Source organism: Eucalyptus grandis, chromosome 1 (genome assembly GCF_016545825.1).
Source record: "Eucalyptus grandis isolate ANBG69807.140 chromosome 1, ASM1654582v1, whole genome shotgun sequence".
NCBI lineage: Eukaryota > Viridiplantae > Streptophyta > Magnoliopsida > Myrtales > Myrtaceae > Eucalyptus > Eucalyptus grandis.
Window position 1 is genome coordinate 44,575,680 of NC_052612.1, and position 24,300 is coordinate 44,599,979.

The following is a 24,300-nucleotide window of genomic DNA, read 5'->3' on the forward strand; positions in this document are numbered from 1 at the left end:
GAAAGAAAAAACCTTCCTTTCGTCGTTAACCACTCGCTCCGACACGACAGCTATAAATTCATCGAGCGTCCATTGTCGTCCTGGCGGGTGTCGGCTCGACTCGACTGGGGTGATATAAAGGCCGGCGCTTCACCGTTCACTCAGGCGGGGCGAGACAAGCGGGATGGCGAGCTCGGCAGCCGTGGACGTCTCCCAATTCGACCACACTCCTTATTACTGGTAACGATCCCGAACCCTTGTGGTCGATTGGGTTCAGCTCGGCCAATTCCTGCTTCCCCTGTCCATCGTGCACGTTCTGTCGGTTTTCAGTCTTCTCCTCTATGAGCGGAACCGGGGGCAGCAGGGGTGACTCCATCGCTTGTCTTTCTGAAACTTTGATTGTGTAATGGCCGCGTCAGTTGGAATCTTTTACCCCAAAGAAAAAAGAAGGAAGAAGGAAGTGGGATTCTCTTGGGATTCTATAGAAAGTTGGGTCTTTGGTAGAATCATTTTGTGAGCTTCAGTTTTGCATCTGTAATAGGAGATTGGGAAAAGGGCGCTGCTTAGCTTTTTTGCTAAATCCTGCATTCATGTGTTTTTTTTTTCCTGTTAATTTTGAGGGTGATATTGCTGTGTGTTGGGTTTGTGGTTTCTCTGTTGAGTTAATTCGATTACTTAAAAATGGTTGCGATTTGATAATGAAAAATGTTTAAAGTATTGGATGACCATGTTTTCGAGTTCTCAGTTCTTCTTCGACTCAGGATGTCGATCCACAGAAAAAGTTCTTGCTGTTGCTGATCTTCCTTTTTGTCTGATGTACTCCGACTTCTCGGATGATAAACATAGGATTTATAGTAGTATGCAGGAGATGATAAACTAATGGGTGCCTTTGAGTTTTACACTGTTATGTGAGACTTTGTGTCTCTTTTTGGCAGTGAAGAGAATGCCTACTTTCTTTGTAAGAACTTATGTGCAAATGGGATGGCTCAACCTGATGGATCCGACCTTTATATCATCTTCATTTCCAACGACAAGAAGCAGGCATGTACTTTTTTTCGTTGAAACTTTCCTGCCATTTTGCTTCTCTATTTCTTTCCATATTCCTTGGGTGGTTCTTCGTGATTTTATTCCTTCTGTTTCTGTCCATACAAAATAATCATAGGTCTAGTAGAGACTTTGAAGGAAGAGAACAATGGTGCTGAGCAATTCAAATGCCCTGCGTTCACTTTTATTCCTGAGATGGAATATGGGCTATCCTTCTCACAAGCTGATGAGAGCTAACTGTATGCTGGGCTTGTTCTTATAAAAGATACTAGACTTTGAAACTGAATTCCTTGCTAACATAAAAATTGCAAAGTTTGAATAGCGTGATCTTCGTGTTGGCTTGATACCATAGAGTTTTTTCTCTTCTTTGAAGTCAATCTTAAATGAAATTGGGATCTTTAAAATCTTTGTATGGTGATGCCTGGGGCATGTTATTGTTGCTTCCTGATTTCTGCAGATTGCACTGTGGCATCAGAAGGCCAGCAAATTCACGGATGGACTTGTACTCTGGGATTATCATGTCATCTGTGTTCAGGTGACTGGCTAGATTCCATATTCATGTGTACTCTGATCCATTTAATATATTCCTCTGGGAGCATAAACTGTCTCAATTGTACCTAGTAAAAGTACTGGCAAAATGCTTTGTTTCTCTGCATAATCTCAGAATTTTGTGCAGAGAAAAACAGACTCCTCTATTGTGGTGTGGGATTTGGACTCTGCCCTCCAGTTTCCTTCTCCCTTGGCTTTCTATGTTTCTGAAACTACACGACCCTGGTTTCAGCTGTTTCCTGAGTATCAGAGGCAAGTCTTTTTCCTGGAGTTGTAAATTATAATACCTGCATAATTACTTAGCATTCTCAACGACTTCCTACATGTTGTCCTTAAAAAATTCAAGTCTGCTATGATGAGTAAAATTTGCTTCTGAGAGGAGTTGAGCAATGAGTTAGGTCAACAGTGTTACGACTTTTTTATTCCTGATTGGCATTTCAGGGCTCGAACTCCAATACTGGAAAACACTAGCATGTGCCTTTCCGGTGTTAATGAGTTAATACTGAGGTCAAATTAACATGACTTTATCTGACACAGTGTTCTTTTCCTTTCATAGTTCAGGTTCTTCCGCATTGTGCATGCTTCAATATTTCTACGTCACTTTGCATCTGATAGAAGACATATGAAAGAGCCAGATGGGACCTGGCAAGCTCAACCTCCAGCAAATGATCCAATTGTTGCTGAAGGTAAATGCTAAATTCTGAAACTCAGATTTTCATGCCTGTAAATGAATATGATGTAATTTTCCCTGGTTTAGACAATGCCATGCATACGGTCATGGCGCTCATATGTTGGAGCCACTCGCTTGTCAGTTCCATGATGAATGACAAAAATTTGAAGGGATAAAATTAGACAGATCCAACTACTGGTATTTTCTGGGCTTGTAAATGCTCCATTACTTGGGCTTTCATGGTATTTCTTGTGTCTCCATTAAAAAAAAGGTCCTTTCTAATTAACTGAATACTTAAGGGTCATGAAGTAAAAGTGAGCCAGATACATAGTACAATATCTGATGGGAGCTTGAGGGGATGCTAGGTAGGAGAGAATGGAATTCTATCATATTTCTTTAACATCAAGCTTAGGAGGTCAATACTAATACAAGCTTGAAATCTAATTAATTTGCATATGCTGATTTTCACGACTTTTGGCTTCTTTTATCATTACTCAGAGTCAGAGATGTGTATCGGAAGCATTGCCTCAGTAAAGTCCTATGTTATTTATGCTCATTTAGCTCCCTAGGTAACTATTTATCTATGAACAATTTGAAAAGACACGGTATAAGGTTGTAGCTTTGTTTGGATTTGTTCGTGCAGATGGAACAGTGCACAATCTGAATGAATACATGGACATAAAAGCTGCAGATGCTGTTGAAAATGTGGACGACGGGGTGATCAATACAGTTCACTCGGAAAAGCTTGGCGTAGTTATAAAACAAGATCAGTTGGAAAAATTCTTTACACACGTTACATGATTGTATGGCAAGTTCTTTTGATCGAGAAGGCTCCTGGTATAGGTTGGACAATTTTCATCCTTTTAATGGCATTGCGTGGATTCGGATGCTGCGGGTGCACTTATTAGTGGACTTGCTATTGTTGAGTGGATAGAGTTGGCTTGGAAATTTTGCGATGTGTATAAGTGTTGGACCATACACCCGAAACAGGGTTAAATGTAGGCGGAATTGAGTTTCTTGATGAGCTTTTGGGTTTGATTTCTTTGTTTTTCCTGTCAGGTTGAAATGCAGAATCCTGGCATATTGAAGGTGTATTATCAAACCTCCGCGATTGCAGTTTTTATCTTTTGGATTACACCACCACGAGCACATTTGCTTGTCTTCTCGCATTAGTTTCTAGTAGAAGAAAGGACTTTAAGCTAGTAGGCAGCGCGAAAAAAGTTTCTTCTAGCCAAACGCAGATCATCCCCTTCTTCTTCTTTCTCGTTGGAAGCCATCTTGTAAGAGCGAAAAACTTAGGTCTCAAATGAGACATCAATGCATCAGTAATTTAAGCACTCACATGAAGGTGCACGGGATTCTAAATATAATCTACCCATACATAATTCAAGAACAAAAACATTTTAGAACAAAAAGAAAACAAGAAAATGATATTTAAATACTAATAAAAAAATTTCCCTTGTTTTACAGGCAGCCAAAATTTTCTGCAGAGGTCGAAACTTGATAATGGATAAATGTCCCAGAGCCGCCTAGCAAATGAGAACCTATTTCAGGGTATCGCCTCTGCACAGTTGCTCGAGCACAGGTTATCTGTAAAACTGAGCAATGCATTTAAATGTGAGAGGTCCAAGAACAGCGATGAACTCCTGCTCGAAAGAATGATGCTATCAAAATTGACGCCATAACAGGGCTATTAACAGTATAAGACTTCAAGGGTCAGTCTCACTGTCTGAAAGCAAGTAATCCTGTATTTGCTCCCTGAAAGTACAAGCAGTGAAACAATGGTAAGATTACTCACAAAATACTTCCAGTCGGAAATAGGAGACTCAAAGGAAAAAGGGTTTAGATTATGAGATGTTGCAAATTTATGTCCCCTGGAAAAAATCAAAAGATACAACGTGGGATTGTAAAAGTAAATCCTCACCTTAGTGAGCCAAAATCATATTTATTGGTTTGCTTTGCTCGGGAAACCAGTGCCTCAGGCAAATGTGAATAGAACTGCTCTATATCAGAGGCATCCCGAGGAAGTATTTGGAACTGACAACTCGAACAGCAGGCAGCACCAAAAACATCAGAGGCTGATTGTTGAGTCTCGAGACTGCCTAAAGCCAGCAAGTCAGATTTGCTTAGTGGGCTGTAGCATATGGGACAAAAAGATTCCGAGGATATGGATCCATTAAGCTTGAGATTGGACCTCTTCTGGCGTCGTCGGGTCGCCAAAGGAACATTACTATCATTAATCTCTGGAATCCTATTAAAGTGAAATGGGGTGAGCTTTCCAGCGGTTCTCACAATTGTGCACTCACGAGAAGGATTTTCTTCCTGAAACAAAAGTTTCATCAGCAATTTTTTCACCAAATAAGAATGAACACTAATAATCAGACTGAAACAATTGGAAATCTTTCACAAAGGAAATTTATAGGTGATCCTCTCTCAAATTGTATTCTTACTCAATGTCACATAACCATGGCAAATGAGCTTCAATTTCTCCAATCAACAGTTCAAGCACTTCCCTTTCGCTTGTACATTGATCAGAGGAAACAACAGAACCAAAAGGCCAACCATGGGCTACAGGAACAAAAGAAGAAACATTCTTTCTCTATGTTTATCATTTTTCAAACACTTCTAGCCACCATAGCAAATTAGTCACCCTACCAGAAGCAGTTCCAGTAAACAAATGAGGGCAAGAAGAAAGGGCATCACCTGAAGTAAAGCTACGAATGATGACACCAAGCTGTTGATGCTGGAGCATGGTCCATTAGGCAACTCTGCAGTCTTAAGGCTGCCCTGCCAAAATGACATAAATAAAGCCCATGATCCACAGTACCATAATCTCAGCATTAAATCACAGATCAATGGCACAAAAAGGAAACTTACTTTAAACAGTTTGTGCACACTAATGTAAAGATACAGTACGCAATTTTGAAAAACACTTCCGAATATCACAGGTAGGTTGACAAGAAAAAGAGTAATAAAGGAGTAGTTTACGAACCCATCTAGATGGCATAGCATGCGGAGCTCCTGCGCAAGACAATCATGAAGTGGAAACACTAAAGGAACCCCCCACCTAGCATCAACGTACTGTATATCTGCAGGTAATGAATAGCCCTGGCCCTGTTAAACACATAGATAGCCCATGGTGATGAATAGCCCTGGCCCTTTCATCATTAATCAGAGATAATAACTGCTTACCAAAACTCAGTTACTTTTCACTTCATGTTAGATTGGGAAATTAAAACAAAGAAAAGCTAAAAGACTGTAAATTGGGCTCCCATGAATAAATGGGGATGCATCAACTGCAGCTCTATTATCAAAGTCAGGCAAAATGAAGCTATTTAAAGGGGATTAAGTATCTACTTCCATCTATAAAGGAAACCAGCAAAGAGAAAATAGAAGGCATCACAATGCAGTGTGGGCTCACACAAACACACATGTTTGTGGCATGCTTGCACACTCACCCCTTAATGCCATTAGAAGGAGATCTAGATTATTTTCTACTTGGTTGGTAGAGGTTGAAAATATATATTGGTCCTCAGCCGGACCAACAGCCTCATCTAAACATGCATAAACCAGGAGTTCCATTGGTAGAGAGTACCGCATTAAGAAGAAGGGCTAGCCAAAGGGTAATTGGTGCCATTGCTCGTCCCATGCATTAATAGTCTCAGGAAATCAGTCCAGCCTCAACTTATCAAATTAGATACTAGTTTTTACTGAGTGCAGTTCACTGAAGAGAACATCAGTTCTGACGCTGCTCCAGGAAATTGATCTTTAGTCATGTGGACATAGGGTAGTGGTAGCAAGAAAGCAATCTACTGGAAAAAACTTTTATTGGTGGATATAAAAACATTGCATAATGGTCGTTTCATTCAGATACCTGCAAAACACGAGGTGTGGCTTGAAATGATAGTACTAAGCCAAGGATAAGTGACCTTTGCGTTAAGCAGGAATAACATTTCTAATCCAGGTGAAAGAAACATTTTTAGTATAAAGCACAGAAACTCATGAGTTGTAATGAAACCCGATTGTACTCTATTTTGCTCGCAAAATTCGTAGTAATTTCATGCTTAGAATGCCTAAGCAAACTCTATCATCTATAATTATCAACAGGCATCACTCCAATGAGATCATTTCCATGGACAGGTCACTAACTTTGAAAGGAAAAGCTATGCTCAATTAAAATAATTATGGAACAGATGTGAATTCAAACCTTCACGGTGGCAGAGAGAACATGGCTAGCAATTCTTGAAGTGCACGATCCCAACAAGATTCTATTGTATCCATAACTGGAGGCAATCTACAAGATAAGCAAAAATTCGGCATTTATGAACCATTTCAATCCTCCTTAAAACTTTGCATTAACTCACAATTACATGGTCTAACCTTTTGCAAGGCCAACATTCTCAGGTGCGCCAGGAGATCTTCTTTCCCAGTAGCATCACTAACTCTATCTAGTAGCTCCTTTAACCGGTCCCTGCTGTCTCTTGAACCTTCAGAATAGACACTTTCTACAGGAAAGATATGCAGCTCTTTATGTGGTGGGGATAGTTGTGATACCATTAACTTGATATCTCTAAGTACTCCATCCATTTCACTGGACGGAATCAGACAAGCAGCGCTTTCATCGATGAAAGCAACCCCAACACCAAACACCGGCAACGATCTATCCAGATCCCTACTCGCATCAAAGTTCTTCTGTGCCTTGGATTGCATATCATGCACAAACTGCAAAGCCACCCTACAAAGCGTGTCCCCAAAAGAAAGACATTCAGACGTCTCATTTGAAGATTACACCAAACAAAGTTCAATCCTTGCTAGGATTCTGCCTCTTCCCTTAACTAATTCACGCAAGCAAGAAAAAAATCACAGCAAAACACACCCCGGAATTGAAAAAGAACAAAAAGCTTAATCATTCCGTCTTCAAATAGATACACTAACAGCAACACCACCACTTGAACTTCCCCCTACTAGCACTACATATCCTACGCAACAAAACACGAGCACACAACGAGCACACAACACGGCGCGTTTTGTTTTCAGGTTCGAAGAAGTGGACGGACCTGGAGGCATGGCCACCGGAGAAGGCGACGAGAACGTTGTCCGCGGGGGAGATCATGGCGTTGGAGGCGACGGCGTGCCTGAACTTGCCGAACAGGTTGCTCCGGAAGCAGTCGGCGCAGAACCGCCCGTCGGCGGCGGCCGCGGCGGCAATCGGCTCGTTGGCCTTGCACTTGACGCAGACGGCCCCGGTGCCCTCGTCGGCGGCGGCGGCGGCTGAGCGGACGTCGTCCGGCTTAGCTGAGGGCTCGTCCTCGTCTCTGTAGCAATTGGATTGGCAGCTGGCGCCATTGCAGGCCATGCCGGTTCAGGTTCAAGGGCGAGAGCTTTATCCGGGGGTTTAGGCCTTTAGGGTTTTGAATCGAAGATCGGATGCTTCAATCAGCTTCTCCATTCAAGAGAACAACAACAGAAAAAATGAACTATGATTATTCCCATCAATAGAACATCGAAGACTATGGGGGATCTTTACACATTCGCCCCGGAAGTTTTCCTCTTTTTTCAAATTGTGCATTAGGAGTTCATTTTTATGTCACTTTGCCCCTGATCTTTTTGCAAGTCCTATCATGTGACCTAATCTTTCTAGGACTAACATCACGAGAGACTCTAACTTAATTAATTTGTGATAAATTCACCTTTCATTAGTTTCTATTAAATTTCATGGTCAAATTGCTAAATTTGATAACGCGTGATGGTAACGGGCATAATAGTTTAGAATTTTACCCTTCATTTGTTACAAATATTTTTTTTATGCACTTGTTATAAGTATATCAATTTGTATTTTTTCATAGTATTAATCCAAATTAAGAGAAATTAATAAAGATTAAATTTGTAACAAATGTATAAGTTTTGGATTTTTTGTGATTAAAAATTAGTTTGTAATAAACTTGTCACATATATACCCAATTATGGCAAAAAATTAATTTTAGGTAAATTTGTTATAAATGTACTAGTTTAGATTTTTTTTATAATATTAACCCAACTTTTAATAATGTTATGCATTTTTAGCATGAACATAGTCGCTTTCAAATAGCACCCTTGTAATTGTTTGTTCAACCAGTACTTCTACAAGAAACGGACAACGATTTGCAAATAGTTACTGGCTTTTGTTGAGAACGAATCAACCGATAGATGATTATGAAGTTTACATTTATGAGGGAAGAGAGATCGGATATTGAGGTCGTCGGATGAAGCGAACTCATAATCTTGTTTTCTTTCGCAACATGTTTTCTTTGTTGTCACGCCTTTTAATTATCTTATAATTTTTGTGGTTTTAGTAATGTAAAGGCAGATTCAGCATGCAAATCATAACACATGGTTTTGCACACTCCACTAGAGGTGATCTTGTATCCAAAAGGTGATTATCAAATAATGCCGTATTAAATGCTTGATTTGGACAAATTAAGAGGAAGGGTTACTGTAAGGCATTCCTTCCCTTTGGTGTCGATATCAACCAAGCAAGAAGTAGAAATTTCCCCTTCGTCTTCTCTTTTTCGGGAGCGATTTGACGTCATATTTTATCATAAATTAATTATACTTATTTCTTAATTAAGTACGGGATGGTCCATTTGTCAGCTCAAACGCTTCTGCGAACAAACCTAGGATGTTTTTCCCATGTTTGCATAATGAGAGGACTACATTGACAGAGAAATGTGTTCAGTCCTAATGTCCTAGAAGAAAACCAAGAGGCATGAAGAGAGCAAAGTCTTGGGCCTGTTCAACCTCAAGCCTTTCGGAATAGCCCCAAAACACCAAGGCTTTCAATAAAAATTCCTACCAGTTTTATGGCTAATTCGACGTGAATAGGTTTTGATTTTGATCTCGATTGCCAGTTCAAGGAAAATTCATGTATGCATATTGTTTAACGAATACAACTCAACATTGCTTCTGCGCTCATCACCTTAATAAAGAGCATCAATGTCCGACTGCGTTAGCCAAACAGCAAACATTTGAGACTCGCCCCTTTTCTTTGTTTTTCAATCAATTCCGGCAGCCATATCGACTCTCTCACCATCTACCCTTTTGCTTATTCAACCAAATTCCAACATTATGAAGTGATCATGAGTTTTGTTTATGTACTCTTCAAATGCCAATTCGATGGTGAGCACGATAAATCTCAAATCAGCGAATGCGATTCTTATCAGAGCCTCCGAATTCATGGACTCAACACAATTGCTATTGCCGAGTCGGCGAACCTCTATGATTCCCGCGATGGACGACAGACCACGTCGAGTTAACCATTTGCGGAAGAAGAGGGGCTGTGCAGATCCCTTGGATGGCATTGGCAAGAAGGAGAACCTGGTTTCCTGGCAGTCCACAGAAAAAATATCAGGTCACTTTCTCCTGGAGACACAAACTCGACATGCAAAGAATCTTTACAAGCAAAGGGAGGGCCCCTCCCCTGCAGAGTGAGAAAAATCTTCGACACCTCCACTTCTACTCTCTCTCTCTCTCTCTCATCATCAGCAGCCACTTAGGTCCATTTATCAGCTCAAACTCTTCTCTAAACAAACCTATCATCTAAAAGGCTTAGTCATTCCAAGGAGAACCTGGCAGGGGTGGGAGTCCCCAGATGGCTGGTTCGGGAGGTCCGTCAAAAACCTCCCCCAAGGGCTCTACGCGCCAATCCTCATGGTTCGCCCAGAGGAAAGCATCCCGCCAGTGAGCCCGCTGCCTACTCTTTTTCCCATGTTTGCATAATGATAGGGCTACATTGACAGACAAATGTGTTCAAAGCCCTATGTCCTAGGAGAAAACTAAACCTAGAGGCATGCAGAGAGTAAGTATTGGGTCTATTCAACCTTGGGAGCCCCAAACACCTGATGAACTCCTACAAAGCTTATGGCCAATTCGATGTATATAGATGTTGATCTCGATCTCGAAATACAAATGAAATTCATGTATCATCTAACGAAGATAGCTTACCTTTGTGCTGCTCACCTTAATAAACAATATCGATATCCAATTATGTTAGCCAAATCGTAAATATTTGGGACTCACCCATTTTTCGGTTCTTCATTCAATTCTACCAGCCACATTGTTTCTCTCGACCAAATCCCAACATATCAAAGTCATCACGGAGTTTATTTATAGACCCTTCAAATGCTAATTCCACTATGAGCATGATAAACTTCGGTCGGGCAGATTCGATTCTTATCAAGACCTCCAAAATCATGGATCTGATGACGCAATTACTCTCGTCGAGTCCGTAAAACTCATCTTGTCCGATTCTCGCAACGGGTAGTTTTCATTGATCGATGGACCATAGGCCACGTCGAGGTAAGCACTCGGGAAGTGAAAGGGCCGTGCAAGATCACTTGGACCGCAAGTAGGAAACCTGGTCCCCTGGCAGTCCACAGAAAAGAAGAAAATATCAGGCCCCCTCCTCTCACCGAGAGACACAAACTCAAGAAGAGCAAAGAATCTTCACAACCACGGGGAGGGCATTTCCACTGTAGAGTGAGACAAATCTTCGTCACCTCCATTTGGGCTATCTCTCTCTTTCTCTCACATCATCATCCATTCATGCCCTCCTCGCGACCCGCTTGATGGAGAAATCCAAACTAGCCAATCAGAATTCAGGAAACTTCATCGCCATGACCCTTGCAGATAGATAAGCCGCGAGCACCCAAATTCTCTCTCCCCTTTTCTCTCTCTCTCTCTCTCTCTCTGTTGTCTCTGTCTCTGTTCTGTCTCGCTCGAAAGCCTTAGAGCAAAGCTCAACCGCAAAGAGGGAAAACTCCAATCGTAACTGCCTGACTACCCTTGTTGCCACGTGTCCCTCGCTTCTCCACTAAACCAGACAGCACCATTGCAACTGTTTGTATGCCCTCTCTCTCTTAGTCTCCAGTGCGCTCTGTGTCGAGACTGGAGATATAAGCAGAGAAGGTTTCATATCCTGAAGAAGGAGAAAAGCATTTAGTGTCGCCAAGACACGAATTCGACGCTGAGGGGTCGTCAAAAAACTTGATCTTTCTTCTCTCTATCACTTCGTTCTGCGCTCTCTGTTCGTTTGATTCTTTTTTTTTCCCAGCGAACGAGAAACAGAGAGTTCTTTTGTTTTGAGCGCGATCGCAGAGATGGCTTCTTTGTTATCGTCGCAATTCACATTACCAGCTCCCAAGGCTGATCAGCTCTCCTCCCTCTCTCAAAAGCACTACTTTTTACACTCCTTCCTTCCCAAGAAGACGAACCCAGCAGGCAATTCTTCGAAATCCGGCGTGAAAGTGAAATGCGCGGTGGCGGGCAATGGCCTCTTCACGCAGACGACGCCTGAGGTCCGCCGTATTGTGCCCGAGAGAGACGGGAGCCTCCCGGCGGTGAAGATTGTGTACGTGGTCCTGGAGGCTCAGTACCAGTCGTCTCTCTCGGCTGCAGTGCTAGCGCTGAACAAGACCAAGAGGTATGCTTCGTTTGAAGTTGTGGGCTATCTAGTTGAGGAGCTTAGGGATGCCAATACGTACAAAACTTTCTGCAAGGACCTTGAGGATGCGAATATCTTCATTGGGTCATTGATCTTCGTGGAGGAGCTTGCACTGAAAGTGAAGGCTGCCGTGGAAAAGGAAAGGGACAGGCTTGATGCAGTCTTGGTGTTCCCTTCAATGCCTGAGGTGATGAGGCTCAACAAGTTGGGCACGTTCAGTATGTCGCAGCTCGGGCAATCGAAGAGCCCCTTTTTCCAGTTGTTCAAGAAGAAGAAGTCGTCCGCAGGGTTTGCAGATAGCATGTTAAAGCTAGTGCGGACGTTGCCAAAGGTGCTCAAGTACTTGCCAAGCGACAAGGCTCAGGATGCTAGGCTTTATATCCTCAGCTTGCAGTTCTGGCTTGGTGGGTCGCCGGATAACTTGCAGAATTTCTTGAAGATGATCTCGGGGTCTTATGTTCCGGCACTGAAGGGGACTAAGATTGAGTACTCAGACCCAGTTCTATTCTTGGACAGTGGAATTTGGCACCCTTTGGCTCCTTGTATGTATGATGATGTAAAGGAGTACTTGAATTGGTATGGCACCAGAAAGGATGTTAATGAGAAGCTTAAGGGCCCGAATGCCCCCATAGTCGGGTTGGTTTTGCAGAGGAGCCACATTGTCACGGGGGACGAGAGCCATTATGTGGCTGTGATTATGGAATTGGAGGCGAGTGGGGCTAAAGTCATACCCATTTTTGCAGGCGGTCTTGATTTCTCAGGACCTGTCGAAAGGTTCCTGATCGACCCGGTCACAAAGAAACCATATATTAATTCAGTGGTTTCTTTAACTGGGTTTGCTCTTGTGGGGGGACCGGCAAGGCAGGATCATCCAAGGGCGGTGGAGGCGCTGGGAAAGCTCGACGTCCCTTACATAGTTGCAGTGCCTTTGGTGTTCCAGACCACGGAGGAGTGGTTGAACAGTACTCTGGGTTTGCATCCAATTCAGGTAGCTCTGCAGGTTGCACTTCCCGAGCTGGATGGCGGCATGGAGCCCATTGTCTTTGCTGGTCGTGATCCTCGAACTGGTAAGTACGATGGCTTTATCCCTTTCTTCTTTTTTTTACCTGCCCTATTTAGCTGTTAAAATGAATTCACGGAAGTGTTTTCCTAACATCTATAAAAGGACAAAGCAAAACTTTTTCAATGGGCTGATCTCTTCTGAGATGATACTAACATCCACTTCACGAAGTCGATGTTCTGTGTTCCTGATTTGACCTATCTCGGTGCTTTGTTTTGAATCTTCAAGAACAGTAGAGATACCCACTTCACCTTTTTGCTTCCATGTTGCATTTCCATCTCTTTGCGATCCTATCCTCATTTATCACACATCAAGTGCTGAATAATATTGTCATTGACTCATCGCAGGGAAATCACATGCTCTTCACAAGAGGGTGGAGCAGCTCTGCACTAGAGCAATCAGATGGGCTGAACTGAAAAGAAAATCGAAGGTACTTGCTTCACTGCAACATGCCTGTTTTTTTCACATTCGAAAATCATCTTGTTTGCATTTAGTTCTATTTTCTGTTCCTAGATCTGATATTGCTGAACTGTTTCCAATAGGATGTGATGATAAAATAGCTAGTGAGTTCGGTTACAATATTCCCCTCTTTCTAGGCTTTCTTACACCATATGTAGAGCAGGTGAAAAACATCACTCCTACCCAAGTAAAGTAGTGTCTGCTTTTATATTAATTACTACTGCTTGTAGTTTCTAGTTTGGCAAAATATAATGTCCTCTACACTCTATCTTTAACCCAGCATTTATATGCACCTAAACATTAATGGCATGGTAGTCGAGGGGGCAAATTTGATACAGATCAACCTTTATGACATCTATTCTTATATCAGACATGATTTCTTTGGCTAAGTAACCAAGTTCCTGTGAACTGGAAACTCTACATCTTTGAAGTAGAGTATACCTTCCTCCAGGCGGTTTGTCTTGGTGGGAAGAGAGAGATGTCAATAGCAAAAACTCATTGGACTACTTGAAACTCTACTCAGTCTTTTCTGACGTAAATATGTGCTGCTGCAGGCAGAGAAGCGACTTGCCATTACTGTCTTCAGCTTCCCTCCGGATAAAGGAAACGTAGGAACGGCGGCATACCTTAATGTCTTCTCTTCTATCTACTCCGTTCTCAAAGAACTTAAAAGGGATGGCTACAATGTGGAGGGCCTTCCAGAGACTTCTGAAGCTTTGATTGAAGAAGTCATTCATGATAAAGAGGCTCAGTTCAGCAGCCCAAATCTGAATGTCGCCTACAAAATGGGCGTGAGAGAATATTATGATCTCACTTCTTATGCCACTGCATTGGAAGAGAACTGGGGTAAGGCGCCTGGTAATTTGAACTCTGATGGAGAAAATCTCTTGGTCTATGGAAAACAGTATGGAAATGTTTTTATTGGAGTTCAGCCCACTTTTGGATACGAGGGCGATCCTATGCGGCTTCTTTTCTCCAAATCGGCAAGTCCACACCATGGATTTGCTGCTTATTACTCTTTTGTGGAGAAAATATTTCAGGCCGATGCTGTTCTCCATTTTGGCACCCATGGTTCGCTAGAGTTCATGCCGGGGAAGCAGGTGGGAATGAGCGATGTCTGTTTTCCGGATAGTCTTATTGGAAACATACCGAATGTCTATTACTACGCAGCTAACAACCCTTCCGAGGCTACTATTGCCAAACGTCGGAGCTATGCTAATACCATAAGCTACTTGACCCCTCCAGCAGAGAATGCAGGGCTTTACAAGGGGCTTAAGCAACTGAGCGAGCTCATCTCTTCATACCAATCCCTCAAAGACTCAGGCCGTGGACCGCAGATTGTCAGCTCCATTATAAGCACAGCTAAGCAATGCAATCTCGACAAAGATGTGGATCTCCCGGATGAGGGAGCTGAGATCTCAGCGAAAGAACGTGATCTGGTTGTTGGAAAGGTTTACTCTAAGATAATGGAAATTGAATCCCGACTTCTACCTTGTGGGCTCCACGTCATTGGTGAGCCCCCATCAGCAATGGAAGCGGTTGCCACACTGGTGAATATTGCTGCTTTAGATCGTCCTGAAGATGGGATATTATCGCTCCCATCTATATTAGCTGAGACTGTTGGACGGGACATAGAGGATGTGTACCGAGGAAGTGACAAGGGAATATTGAAGGATGTAGAGCTGCTTCGACAGATAACTGAAGCATCTCGTGGTTCTATCACTGCCTTTGTAGAGCGAACAACTAATAACAAGGGTCAAGTTGTTGACGTCACCAACAAGTTGAGCTCCATTCTTGGGTTTGGAATAAATGAACCCTGGGTCCAGTACTTGTCGAGCACTAAGTTTTACCGTGCAGATAGAGAAAAGCTTAGGACTCTCTTCGAGTTTCTTGGGGAGTGTTTGAAACTTGTTGTGGCTGATAATGAGTTGGGGAGCTTGAAGCAAGCATTGGAGGGAAAATATGTCATGCCAGGGCCGGGTGGTGACCCTATTAGAAATCCTAAAGTACTGCCGACTGGAAAGAACATCCACGCACTGGATCCCCAAGCTATTCCAACTACAGCGGCAATGCAGAGTGCAAAGGTTGTCGTGGATAGGTTGGTTGAGAGGCAGAAGGTTGATAATGGTGGAAAATATCCTGAAACAGTTGCTCTTGTACTTTGGGGAACAGATAATATCAAGACGTACGGTGAATCTTTGGGTCAAGTTTTGTGGATGATTGGTGTGAGGCCAATTGCTGATACCTTTGGACGGGTCAACCGTGTAGAACCAGTAAGCCTTGAAGAGTTGGGAAGGCCGAGGATCGATGTGGTCGTCAACTGTTCTGGGGTGTTCAGAGACCTCTTCATCAATCAGGTATGGCTCTTTACCCACTATGAAACTGAAGGGTCAGTAGATTTTTTTGATTTTTGTGTTCGATGAAAAAGTATCCGATTCCTTTCTTTACAATCAAATTAGAATTTAAATGTGTCTCATCATCGCGAATTATTTAGATCTGTTCTTGTCATGCAATCTAGAACATACCCTTTAAGATCAGTTTAACTTTTGCAGATGAACCTGCTGGATCGAGCAATCAAGATGGTGGCTGAGCTGGATGAACCCGAAGAACTGAACTATGTGAGGAAGCACGCATTGGAACAAGCCAAGACCCTAGGCATTGATGTTAGAGAAGCTGCCACACGTGTCTTTTCTAATGCATCAGGTTCCTATTCCTCCAACATCAACCTTGCTGTGGAGAATTCCACCTGGAATGATGAGAAGCAGCTCCAGGACATGTACTTGAGCAGAAAATCTTTTGCATTTGATTCCGATGCCCCAGGTGCTGGAATGACTGAAAAAAGGAAAGTCTTTGAGATGGCTCTCAGCACTGCTGATGCAACATTCCAGAATCTGGACTCTTCTGAAATCTCGCTCACTGATGTGAGCCATTACTTTGACTCAGACCCTACGAATTTAGTGCAGAACTTGAGGAAGGACGGGAAGAAGCCCAGTGCGTACGTTGCGGACACTACAACAGCTAATGCCCAGGTGAAAGATCACTAAACAAATTTCTGGTTTTTTCTTGCTTCAACCTTTTCAGACTATGCCTCCAGAAGCTTGTTTTCTGATTCACTGCCTTTTACTGTACGAAGTCCCAGACATCATTTTGCTAAGTATGAACTATTTCTGTGATTCAGGTGCGCACACTTGGCGAGACCGTGCGATTGGATGCACGAACGAAGTTGTTGAACCCAAAGTGGTATGAGGGAATGATGTCTAGTGGGTATGAGGGTGTGCGGGAAATTGAGAAGCGGCTGACAAACACAGTCGGGTGGAGTGCCACGTCAGGCCAAGTTGACAACTGGGTCTATGAAGAGGCTAACTCTACTTTCATTCAGGATGAGGAGATGCTGAACAGGCTCATGAACACAAATCCTAACTCCTTCAGAAAGTTGGTGCAGACATTCTTGGAAGCAAATGGGCGTGGGTACTGGGAGACATCTGAGCAGAACATCGAGAAGTTAAGGCAGCTCTACTCCGAGGTCGAGGACAAGATCGAAGGGATAGATAGGTAAATAATAAAAATCCGAGTGTTTATTGTAGTGCAAATATCTAATTCACAGTTTGTGATTTATTTGAGCTTGCCCTATCCAAGGAATGAATAGACATGTAATCTACGGGAAAATTTGTAAAATGACTCTCCTCAGGTTTCCCAATGCGATTAATATGTTCAGGCTTTTAGCAATGGTAACCGACAAGTCGATCCATTTACAAATTCCTAGGATTTGAGTATGACGTACCTTAACAAGTATTTTCAAACTGACGATACAGAGAACAAGTCATTAAGTATAGTCATTAAACAGGAGTCAGATCCCCAACCGGGGAAAAAAAAATGCAAGAGCTGGCAAATGAATACCTGGATGGATGCCTAAGGTATCCAACTAGTAGTCGTAAGATGCACCAGAAATATGTTGTTCCAACCAATGGAATGCCTTATTATCCTCGAAGAAATGAAATGGCAGCAATAGTAAGCACTTCCATGCTGCTAGGAAATTGCTCTATCAGAGGTCAATAATGGTAAAGAGGAAGACTGGCGATTAGTGAGTACAGATCATTCATCAGGTCCTGTTTGGTGATGTTTCCCTCAACTTTTAGGCCGATTCCAACCGAATAGACATGACCGATGATTTCAACACTGCCAATATTGTTGTGGCCTCTTTTTCCGGTAAGGATCGTTGATCAGAAAAATCTGATAAGGCAATTCAAGTCATTAACGAAGTGAAAATGTCACTTCAGGTACGCTTGGGCCATTTTATCAGTGTTTCTACGCCATCTTTCTGGCTCAGGAAATTCCACCAATAGGGCATTAAAACAACTTCAGACAAAGCCTCCTGCTCCCTTCTCTGAGGACTTTAAGAACGAAGGGAGGGCAATCCTAGGATTTTGTCGGGTGAAAGACAATGAATGGTTATAGAATTTCCTCACTTGTCATTAATGCAAACTCGTCATAGAAAAAATGCATTCCCCTCATGGTCAAAAGCAACTGTAGCAACGACAAGATAGCTTAAAATGGCTTCTTGGAGCAGCCCCGGCAAAACTCCTGTCAGAAAAGGAAATAAGGGAAGAGACAAGAGTGTCTTAGCAGCTCCATATATAAAGCTGGGGTAGACCAAACCCACAAAGAGGTCATCCAGAGAAACAATTTTTCCTTTCAATATATTCACGAGGAAATTACGAATGAAGATATCATGTCCTCGGAGAGGCTTCCAGTCACAAAATGAATGGTACAAGGCTAATATACAAGAAAAGAAAAAGAAGAAGGGAAGATAGTTTCTTCCTCCCAAGGTTAAAATTGTAAAGTTAAATGAAGGTCAAAAAGGACTTATCGATACAATTTAACCAAGCGATCTTCGTTTTCAGTACATAATTCTCTGTTCTTTCCCCTGCAGCTCCTCTATGTGTCCATTCCTCTGCAAAATCTGACGGCTTTATATGTTCAAACCAACTCCATCAAAAGAGGGTCGCCTTCGGCCATTAGCCTGATGAGTTTAATAAACTCCTGTTCACTTAAGACATTCCAAGGATGTACTGCCGGTGCTTGGGCAGAATAAAATGTCGAATTACTCGATGGAGGTTTTTTTTTGTAGATCATTGTGCTAAAGACCGGGTCGAAATTCTGAAAGGAGTCCATCGACAAGAAAAACATGGGTATTGCGACGTTGTGATGTATATCTAGATCGCCCACCAAACTAACAAGATCATCAAAGTCAGCGACCAAAGGCCTGGGGATGTAAAACACTTCAGAATTGCATATAGCGAAGCTCTGTTGGCTGTTGACAGCTTCTTTGTATTTGACCTGGAAGTGAGCTGGCATTGAGCTAACAACCTTCTTTACCAATTCCCCTTGTTTCGAGATCCAGTCAGAGTTGTCACTCGTGGAGACCATGGTCCAAGACTTAGATACCTGGTTTGCCAAAGTTTTGCTAGTCATGAGTGAAGGAAAGAGGAGAGCTTAATAACCAACATATTGTGCAAAAGTGAAATTTGGGAAAGAATACAAGAAAATGTTAGTGATGGATGCATGAAGCATGTATTAAGCATGTTTGAGTGTAATGACAATGGCTCCGTGGCACCAAAGTAATGGATGCATAAAGCATGTATTAAGCATGTTTGAGTGTAATGACAATGGCTTCATGGCACCAAAGAACTTGCTAAAGGAGTCTCCACAGCTATCAACTGTTCTTTCGATAAGCTGCTTATCCATTTGATTAAATCGTAAAGAATAAAGGCGAGAAAAAAAGGAACACAGCTTTGATCCTAGTAGTTTCAGAAAATGATCCAAAATCACCACTCGAGAAATATTTTTAGTAGTCAGTCGACCTACTTGATGCAGAGTATCTGCCAAGAGAACATAAAAGAGGGACCACTATCCTTAAGAACCAGAAATCATTAAGCCGAAAGTGCTCAAGAAATTTTCCATTGAAAGATGAGTTGGAACGTTTTCAAGTTTCGGGATTATTGTCCAACTCATTGCCATATAATAGATGAAGCCTAATTGAAAATTTGACCATTTCCCATTCCCATATTCAATAATGATGTGGTTACAGAATGTGTAAAAATTCATTACCTTATCAGTGATCCACAGTTTATTTTTGTCTGCTTGTAGCAGATTCCAGTAATTAAGAACTGTGTCATCCTGCAGGAACAGAAATCCTTCTGCGCTGGGAAATCTATTGAATATAGTTGGCAGCTGTCTGCAAACAGAATCCGATGGTATGAGCTGTATATTATCTAGTTGCCTCCTCAGTTAAATATGAAGTGTGAACAACAAAAGCAAAAAAGAAGGGACCAAATATGCGATTTTAGCAGATAATCACCAGACCTCACTCTTCTAGATTTTAGTATAATGGCAGCCCAAACCAACACCTTGTAAAGCACAAAAGAGTGACCTCATACAGGCGAGACTAAATCAAAACACTATACTCAACATTTTGATACTGTAATTGTACAAAAATACTTGAGGAGATGCAATCAATCTCATAATTTAACTTCCAGCTTACATATCTATCCTATGAAAACTGTTAAGTATACCCAAATCCTTCTGTCTTTGAGGCCCAAGTACAAGTCACCCTTGAACTTTGTAATTATTTTCCAAATCTTGAAGATGACATTTCAAAAGACTAAGAGCATTAACCAGCAAAGCTTTTGTGTTAATGTATCTGGTAGGCACGACAGCTATCAGAGAAGATTTTTGCTCGAGGGGATAACTCTCAAATTAGCAACATTGTTCCAAATCCTAAAGACCTTTCTAAAGTCCTCAGGTTATCTCAAAGGCAGGGTATCAAAGTGCCTCAAGGGTGACATTTTACTCCTTACATGCAAATCGAGCAGCCTGTACAATATATATATATCTTCATGCATACAGGTTCTAACTAGTGGTTGTCACTAAATGGTGATATTCCATCTAAATTACAGAGCTTTAGTTTGATCCATTTGTCACCAGACCACTATAAATCTGGGCTTTTAGTTACAATAAGCTGCAACATCATTCACTGAAACATCACAAGCTTATGTCCTATAGGAAGTGAGTTATGATCCCCACTACAATTAATCTGAATGCTACAGTGCTGGAACTGATGCATGATCCAAAGTGGGCATACTCACTCCATGTGTATGAAATAAGTGCAAGGCAAGACGAGGAAACGACGTACAAAGAACAATGCATATGTATAAACTCGACTTACTTGTACACTTGGTCTAGGTGACCCTCTTCAACAGCAAGGTCAGGATTTCCTTGCTCCGACAATATGAATACAGTTTTGAAAATCCGGCCATAAAGCAATCTCCATTCAAGAGCTGTGCGCTCCACAGGCCCGCTGCAGTACATAATAAGCACCACATTCCCAAAATTCTTTCTCCAGCGAATCAAGTTGCCAATCTCATAGTTAACAGTCCCAGTTTCCTCAACTCCCAGATGAACTGATGGCAACTTTCGAGGGATGAAATCCTTCCGATCCCCATGGCCAATGCTTGCTCGAGGCCGATCCAACTCTAATGACATAAGTCTGGGTTGTTGGTATCCAACAGAGAGCAAGTCCTGGAGCCAAGCCGCAGTAAACATCACATCCTTGTCAGTCCAAAAACCCTCCTCTGCCATCTTATAGCTCAACTCCAATATCTTCTCAAACAATCTGTGCTTACTTGATCTCCACGAAACTAAAAACTTAATTAGACGGCCAACATTAATGTGAAGATCCTTCTCCTCAGAAAATGGATATGCCTCAATTCTGTCATATCGATGGACGGTAGGCGGGTAAACAGCGACATAACCACCGATTTCCCACAAGAGCCTCTGTGCCCAATATCCCCTCAGTACATCAGAAGCCATAGTGCTGACAGAGACGGGAAGCATCAGACCCCAAAATGCCGAGGAATGATACATAGTATTGAACGAATTGAGAGGCACCATCATTCCTTGCGGTAATGCCACTTTTGGAGCGTGGCCATCAAATCTAATGTCAAAGGCCTCCAAACCCGACTTTCGAGTGAAATAAAACACTGAATCAACATCAGGCAAGCCATTTGAAATACCCTGTTGTATAAATTGCTTCCCACCAAAAACTTGAGTGTAGAACTCCTCATGACCGACTTCACCCACATTTTCCAATGGTAATCCCCTAGGCCATACAGACCGCTGTCCGAAATGAATATATGGATTCACAACAGTCCTATTGGGGTTCTCGTGACTATACTGCAATATTATATCCTGCCTAGCACCCTCACCAACCAACTCAACATCAAAATGCTTTCCCAAATCCCCATCGATCACCTCCCCGCGATCATCCACATCGAAGATCTTGGTCGCCCCATGCTGGATCGCAAACAAATACCCAACACTCTTTCTAACATACGAATCATAAGGCAAGAAATCAACCACCCGAAAACCCAGAGTGGCCTGTTGCTCCAGTGACAGAAAAATCGCACCTTTGAGGCTCCAGTCGGCCGGGGTCCTGGAATTACCGATCGCCAAGACCTGCCACCCCTTGAGCTTCACGAGCTTTTCCAGCGAATCCGACGGGTAACTCGAGACCGAGACCACGATCCACCTCTCCGATCGGAAATTTGCGTAAGGCGAGGACTTGTCGGCGACCCGGGGGACGGAGCCCCAGTCGACGCGAGGCAATTGGAGGGCCTGGAGGCTCTCTGCCTGGGTGTTCTTGAAGCAGAGCAGAGCCGCCGAGTCGCCAACATTGTAGAGGAACAGAATCGAGGCCACCGCGACGATGAGGAGGCCGACGGTGAAGATCTTGTACAGATTCTCGGACGCCCACGTGGAGAAATCGAGGCTCTTGGACTCGGAGAACCGATGGTTCTGATGCAGGGTCGGGAGGGTCGCTCTGATCTGGGCCTTGGGCGATTTGGGAGCGGCCGGCGCCGCCCGGTCCTGGACCAGCATTTCCACGGGGAGCTCAAGCGGAGGACTGAGCAAATCGCACTCGCACTCCCAACCCCAGTTCAGCTCGAGGTCAATCTGAAGTTTGACTCGAAAGTAAACGACGCAACCAAGACGACGAGCTGAAACAGAGCGAACCCCACGAAGGAACGGAACCCACGAATCAAGAACCCAAGAACCCAAGAACCCAAGAACCACCGAGAAACCAAGAAACCTCCCGCCGACGAGCTCAGCTCGATGCGGTTTCTTGTTGCCGACACAGGGCGGTGGTTGGGTCGGGTCGCGGGGCTGCTCTGTCCTGTCCTTTCTTGCTTAAGATGCAATCTTGGACTTGCTTTTTTCCACGGGCAGAAAACGCTGAGCTCCTGCGAGTGTTATAATTAATTAGCGAAGCCGAAGCGTTTGGTAAAGCCCGCTTTCTTCTTCCCCCTTTTCCTTTTTTTTTTTCGGAGTGGGGTATGATGTCCCTGTCCGGATCTGCTGCACAGGGCATGTGTATGGCGTCTGTTTTCTTGCCTTCGTTTTCCCGGTTTTAATTTGCTAACGTGGGAATCGACGGATCCGCGGGTTTTCTATTGCATTATTATAAGGATCGGATGATTTGATTTAAAGGACGATCTTTTATTAGCGGTTGATCTTGATGATGTTCTCGTGGGGATGATTTCGAGGTTCGGACAGCGGCGGTTGGGCTCATCTGCTGGATGATGGCGAGAGGCGACCTGCCAAGTTGAGAGGCTCAGTTTTATGCCCTCTCTCTCTCTCTCTCTCTCATTGTCCCAATTCTTTTATGACCAATCTTCGGATGGAAAGTCAAGGAAAAGAGAGGGAGAAATACAAGGACCCGAAATCGTATTAGGTAGAGAGCGTGTCTTATAAGCTTAAGGCTACATAAGTGAGGTTTCATTTCGCCACGCGATGTTTCCGATTAAACATTATTATTAGTCATATTCATCGCGAGTTGGGTTTTTGTTCTTGAGCGATGTTATTTTAAATTAATGAAATTGATTCGCTTCATTTAAATGTTGGAAATCATGCGAAAGACTTAGCATAGACAAGGACACCTTCATGGAATATGTCTTCATGGTGTGCTTCTCTCGAGAGCCAATAGAAAAATTGGCGAACAAAGCTAAATTTCCGACCTAATACTAATGGACTTGTGGTTTTTGCATGAGCATAGAGGGCTTTCGTGCTTGAAGGAGCTCGAGATATTTGATTCAGGTTCATGATATTGTGATCTTCGTGAGATAAGATAGAAGGGAATTTTTTTTAATTCGGATATAAATCGTTTACGCTGATTCAATGGAAAAAAGAGTGTTTTTGTTAGAGTATGTTTTGCAATAAGTTTGACCTGAAGAATATTCCTTTTCCTATGTTTGTTGTGCGGATATGAGGTGCAATGAATGTTGCGCATGGAATGTCCTTTCCACATCCAGAAAAGAATCATGTTTTGTTTTCATATTTTTAAAATAAAAAAATCAATTAACTTATACCGATAACTGTTAATTATTAACTATTCAGCTGTAAACAATCAATAAACTTTAATTAATAAAAAATTATGGTTACTTTTTAAAATAATTTATAAGTTTAAATTATTATTAGAAAGATCAGTTAATATACTTCTTGATAATAGATGATGTTTGATAATTTTATGTTATAGTTAAATTTTTATAATTGCTAATATCATATAATTAGTAATATGAGTCGACTCTTGTGGACGATGAGCGTGTTAAAAAGTCCATACATCGTAACGTGCTTTAGACAATATGAATAAATTCATTTCAAGTGACTACGGAGCCGGAGTTTATATTTTGCTCTACGATTTCTGTAGCTTTTTATATATTTTCATTTACCCTTTTATTTTAGGTGTGTTCGTTTCGCGGAAAAATAAATATTTTGGAAAAATTTATAAAAATGTTCGCTCGTATCATTTTGAATAACAAATGAATGGATAATTTTTCATCACTTCCGAAAATAGTTAGATATAGATTGTTATCGATGTTGAAAATATTTCTGTTAATTAATTTATGTAAAAGATACAAGTAATTATCTATTGAAAAATATTTTTCATGAAATGAACACACCATTAACACTAGTATTACTTTCATAAACTCTTAGGAAAAAAGTGCC

General features: G+C 42.3%; 4 protein-coding genes across 4 annotated transcripts; 2 read left to right on the forward strand and 2 right to left on the reverse strand.

Moving 5' to 3' along the window:
• The first annotated feature begins 79 nt into the window (after positions 1-79).
• On the forward strand, positions 80-3,365 carry LOC104444979 (protein N-terminal glutamine amidohydrolase). The gene is made up of 6 exons (XM_010058759.3): positions 80-219; positions 915-1,020; positions 1,481-1,558; positions 1,700-1,824; positions 2,134-2,258; positions 2,886-3,365. The coding sequence occupies exons 1-6, from the start codon at positions 164-166 to the stop codon at positions 3,041-3,043; spliced, it is 648 nt and encodes a 215-aa protein (XP_010057061.2). The 5' UTR covers positions 80-163; the 3' UTR covers positions 3,044-3,365.
• Positions 3,366-3,568: 203 nt separating this feature from the next.
• On the reverse strand, positions 3,569-7,722 carry LOC104444989 (cytoplasmic tRNA 2-thiolation protein 2). The gene is made up of 7 exons (XM_010058769.3): positions 7,300-7,722; positions 6,623-6,977; positions 6,450-6,536; positions 5,235-5,356; positions 4,946-5,024; positions 4,167-4,564; positions 3,569-4,000 (listed from the first exon to the last, which is right to left on the reverse strand). Exons 1-7 carry the CDS (start codon positions 7,596-7,598, stop codon positions 3,952-3,954), a joined length of 1,389 nt encoding a protein of 462 aa, XP_010057071.1. The 5' UTR covers positions 7,599-7,722; the 3' UTR covers positions 3,569-3,951.
• A 3,271-nt stretch (positions 7,723-10,993) lies between these two features.
• LOC104444999 (magnesium-chelatase subunit ChlH, chloroplastic) lies at positions 10,994-16,945 on the forward strand. Its single transcript, XM_010058779.3, has 5 exons — positions 10,994-12,787; positions 13,128-13,210; positions 13,794-15,596; positions 15,792-16,268; positions 16,418-16,945. The coding sequence occupies exons 1-5, from the start codon at positions 11,377-11,379 to the stop codon at positions 16,793-16,795; spliced, it is 4,152 nt and encodes a 1,383-aa protein (XP_010057081.1). The 5' UTR covers positions 10,994-11,376; the 3' UTR covers positions 16,796-16,945.
• Positions 16,946-17,909: 964 nt separating this feature from the next.
• On the reverse strand, positions 17,910-22,596 carry LOC104445003 (probable glycosyltransferase STELLO1). Its single transcript, XM_010058794.3, has 3 exons — positions 20,465-22,596; positions 19,348-19,474; positions 17,910-18,684 (listed from the first exon to the last, which is right to left on the reverse strand). Exons 1-3 carry the CDS (start codon positions 22,174-22,176, stop codon positions 18,217-18,219), a joined length of 2,307 nt encoding a protein of 768 aa, XP_010057096.2. The 5' UTR covers positions 22,177-22,596; the 3' UTR covers positions 17,910-18,216.
• Between the last annotated feature and the right edge of the window lie 1,704 nt (positions 22,597-24,300).